Genomic DNA, 3,533 nt, shown 5'->3' with positions numbered 1-3,533 from the left:
GGGTTATTGTCACATCACCAACTGTGTATACATCACGGCCAGAACTGAATTCACCTCCAACATATAAATATAATTTAAGGGGAAAAAAAAAATCACAATCATGATAACAAATAAGACCACGCAAAACAGACGGCGTTTGTGCCCCAAAAACACCCAGTACAATCGCACCATTCGTATCATATGGTGTCGCAGTATAGCACACTGTAAAGCGATGCCATGTGACATTGTTCAGTCTGCGTTTGAAAACATTTGCACTCTAAACACCTTCCTAGGGGGAAAAAAAACTCCATCCACTCCTGCAAGCGAATGCTCAACTACTTCATCATTGATTACCTCGCTCAAGGGCACAGTTTGAGTAACGTTTTCTGGAGAACATGAAATTACAGCATTGGGAGTCTTGGGATTTAAGTCCCAGTGTGCTGCACATTTTGAGTGAAAGAAAGAGAGAGAGAGAAAGAGTACCGGAGGCTACAGTGGAGTCTCAAATAGACACACTGCTCACACTATTATAACTATTTAAGTCACACGTGCAATTGGAGGAGGTAATTTGATACTGCAGCTGAATGCAAGTAGGTTATGGAGACGTCTACTAGTTTAATTTAATTAGCTATGCTTTGCACAAAGTGCTCGAGGTACAAAAATTACCAACATGTTTTTTATGAAACTTGGCATAGTGATGGTTCATGTGTCAATGTAATTCAGACAAGCACATCCATACTCACGTGCTTCAAACTCTTTGAGCAGAAGTAGTCTTTCTGAAGGTGTGCGGTCTGTTGTGACTTTCTGTAAACACAACATGAATTCAACAGCAAAAAAGAACATTATAAACGAGGTTTGTTGGAACAAATCAGTTTGCTGTGAGCTCAGCTGGCTGGAATAACAGCTGGAGAGCCACAGTATTGACCGCAGACATGTTGGCTTTCCCTGACACTGGATTGAAAACAACGACAGAGAAGCCTTGAAGACGACATTCTGCGTGACTCGTTGACATCGAAGTTGTTCAGATTTAATGAGAATTTTTCATATATGAAATCAGCATCATCTGTCCCAAGGTGACCATAAAAACCTTATTAATTGTACCAATATTAGTATCTGTACTCATGCTCCCAAAAATGTCCCGATACTAAAAACACTGATAACACTTTACCACCCTGACGTGATGTCCGGGCATGTGGAGTAGTAGCCATTTCGGCCTTGAAAGTAAACATAGATGACAACACTGTTACATGACTAAATTGTCCAAAGTGGCCCGGTGGTTGGAGACCACAGCTCTACCTGTTTCATGACGATTCTGGCCACCAGTCTGACCGTCTCTGAGGGACACCAGTTCTCCCCATAGGCACACATGGCGACGCACTCCAGCTTGTGCATTGGCCAATCGCCTCTCTGTGTGCATACAGAAACACAATAAGCAACCGCACGACAGTGTAATAAAAATATAAGGACAATAAATAATGGTAGTTACCTGGCAGTCAATGTTGCAATAGTAGGCCTGCTTACATTTTCCACATTTAGAAAGGTCTTCTTTTCTGTAATGAATCAAACGCATTATTAATGTGAATATTTTGATCTGTTTGCGTGTGTGTGTGTGTGTGTGTGTGTGTGTGTATAAACTGACAGAACCATAGTTTATAGACAGCACCGAACTAACTTGCGTATACTGTATATTTGATTGAATAATGGACACACACTTAAAATCTCTCTTCAGAACTTTTCTTTTGCATCGCAACTCTGTAGGGATTGTATTTTTAATATTTCAACTGAACAAAATGAAGCAAATGTACAACACATGCACCCCTGGCCTTCTCTTTTCTGCTCCACTACTGGGACACATGGGCAGGGCAGCTATATTTAGCGATAACCTTTCACTGCTCCACAAACCTTTAAGTAGCATGGGCACAACATGCATGCATGCACGTGAGGCAATAAAATAATTTAATAATTAAACGACAATACTGTAGAAATTAATCGAATGTTTCCCGTTTTGCCTTCTTTCGCTTAAGACAACACCTAAAGCATTTTTTTCCACACGCCCCGAGTGAAGACGTTTTTCAGCAAACACGTTCATTTTGTTATTTGGGGGGAAAATGTACAGTGTGTTCCTAAAAAATTGACAGTTTCGTGGCCTAATAACATAGCCAGTTCTTGCTCAACTAACTCAAATTTTAAACCAAAAAAGTTTACAGGTAAAAACTCAACCAATCTGTATGCTTAAAAGTGTAAATAAAGTTGAACGTGCACAGTGACAAAGACTGTCTACAATGGATAAATGTTTGTAGTGTACCACATGATGCAGGTGGAAGAAGTGAAATGAGCAAAACAAAACAAGTGTCCATTAAAAGAGTGATTTCGGCCTAGTGAATGAGAGGTAGTTTAAGTCGGATTAGTTAGCTTGTGAGTGAAATGGAGTTTATCGTACAAACCACAGGTGCATGTGAGTGAACGTCTCAACATGACTGATGGACAATACATGTGATACGTTGCGTTAGCAATCATTCAGCTTTGCGGTAAAAACAATATCATCTGCAGTGATAAATGTTGAGCTAATACACTGCACTTGACTAACCCGGTAAATTGCGCTGGGTGGCCACGGAGGGGTTTGAACGCTAACCCAGCCTAAGCGACGAAATGGACATGTGTCTAACTTTCAAATAATTCATGTTAGATAAATAAATAATAAACACCAATACGAGATGTTTGATAGCTGAGTGTTACCTGGTGAAACAGTGCTCGCAGTGCGTTCCTCGCTCGCTCTCGGTCAACACGTACGAGTAAGCTGGGCAGGCGAACACCAACTCCCCCACCGCGAAGTGCCTCAATGCCCGCAGACCTCGGCCCCTCTCCGGGTGAACGAACCGCTCCGTCCCCTCTATGCCTTCATTCTTCATGGTTCCCTGCACTGTTACACCGGAGGAGCGCTTTGCTACGGACTTCACAGAGATCAGCTTCAGGTTTTTGATACGATGCTTCTTCTTCTACGGCGCATTACGTACCTCGTTAATGCGCTTACCCTGCGCCTCCCTGGTGGACAGATGACAATACAACAGGCATAGTGCATACTAATCTCACAATTTAACAAAGAAAAAAAAACATGACTTCTGTCTTAAATTTTCTTCCTCATAGTTGTTTTCTTCTCAATCCTATGATGCCGTGTCTAACAATTCAGGAAGTCGGATCAATTTTGCACTCTTAGAAGTCTCTCTCTCTCATATAGGTTTTCGGTGTTTTTCTGTGTCGATATGAGCTTGGAGCTCTCCGACCAGCACATTCATTAGACATTTAGCTGCAAGATTCGCACAGTTAACTTTTGTCGTGTATTGTCATTGTCCTCGACTCTGAACCGTTAGTCAGGTGCAGACTGGCTCCAGTTGTATTTGGCTTTTTTCAACCCGTAAATCTGACGCATTCAATCCCATTTCGGCAGCAACACGTTGGCAATCACATTTTAAATTGAGCGCGCCTGCTCCGCTAGCAACCAGTTCAGGGTGTACTGCCCAAAGATAGCTGGGATAGGCTACAGCAGCCCCCCCCCC

At 42.2% G+C, this 3,533-nt stretch overlaps 1 protein-coding gene across 1 annotated transcript in view; it reads right to left on the bottom strand.

Moving 5' to 3' along the window:
- smyd2a (SET and MYND domain containing 2a) overlaps nucleotides 1-3,000 on the bottom strand; it is an 8,412-nt gene extending 5,412 nt beyond the window's left edge. The window contains exons 1-4 of the mRNA XM_019895912.1: nucleotides 2,716-3,000; nucleotides 1,466-1,529; nucleotides 1,276-1,386; nucleotides 723-783 (exon numbers count right to left, since the gene is read on the bottom strand). Coding sequence (XP_019751471.1) covers nucleotides 723-783; nucleotides 1,276-1,386; nucleotides 1,466-1,529; nucleotides 2,716-2,888 — 409 coding nt within the window. The 5' untranslated portion in view covers nucleotides 2,889-3,000. The remainder of the gene's footprint in view (nucleotides 1-722; nucleotides 784-1,275; nucleotides 1,387-1,465; nucleotides 1,530-2,715) is intronic.
- Nucleotides 3,001-3,533: the final 533 nt, after the last annotated feature.

Source organism: Hippocampus comes, unplaced genomic scaffold, assembly GCF_001891065.2.
Source record: "Hippocampus comes isolate QL1 unplaced genomic scaffold, H_comes_QL1_v1.1 scaffold80, whole genome shotgun sequence".
Classification (NCBI taxonomy): Eukaryota; Metazoa; Chordata; class Actinopteri; order Syngnathiformes; family Syngnathidae; genus Hippocampus; species Hippocampus comes.
The sequence above is the reverse complement of the archived record's forward strand: the minus strand, read 5'-3'. Positions and strand labels throughout refer to the sequence as shown.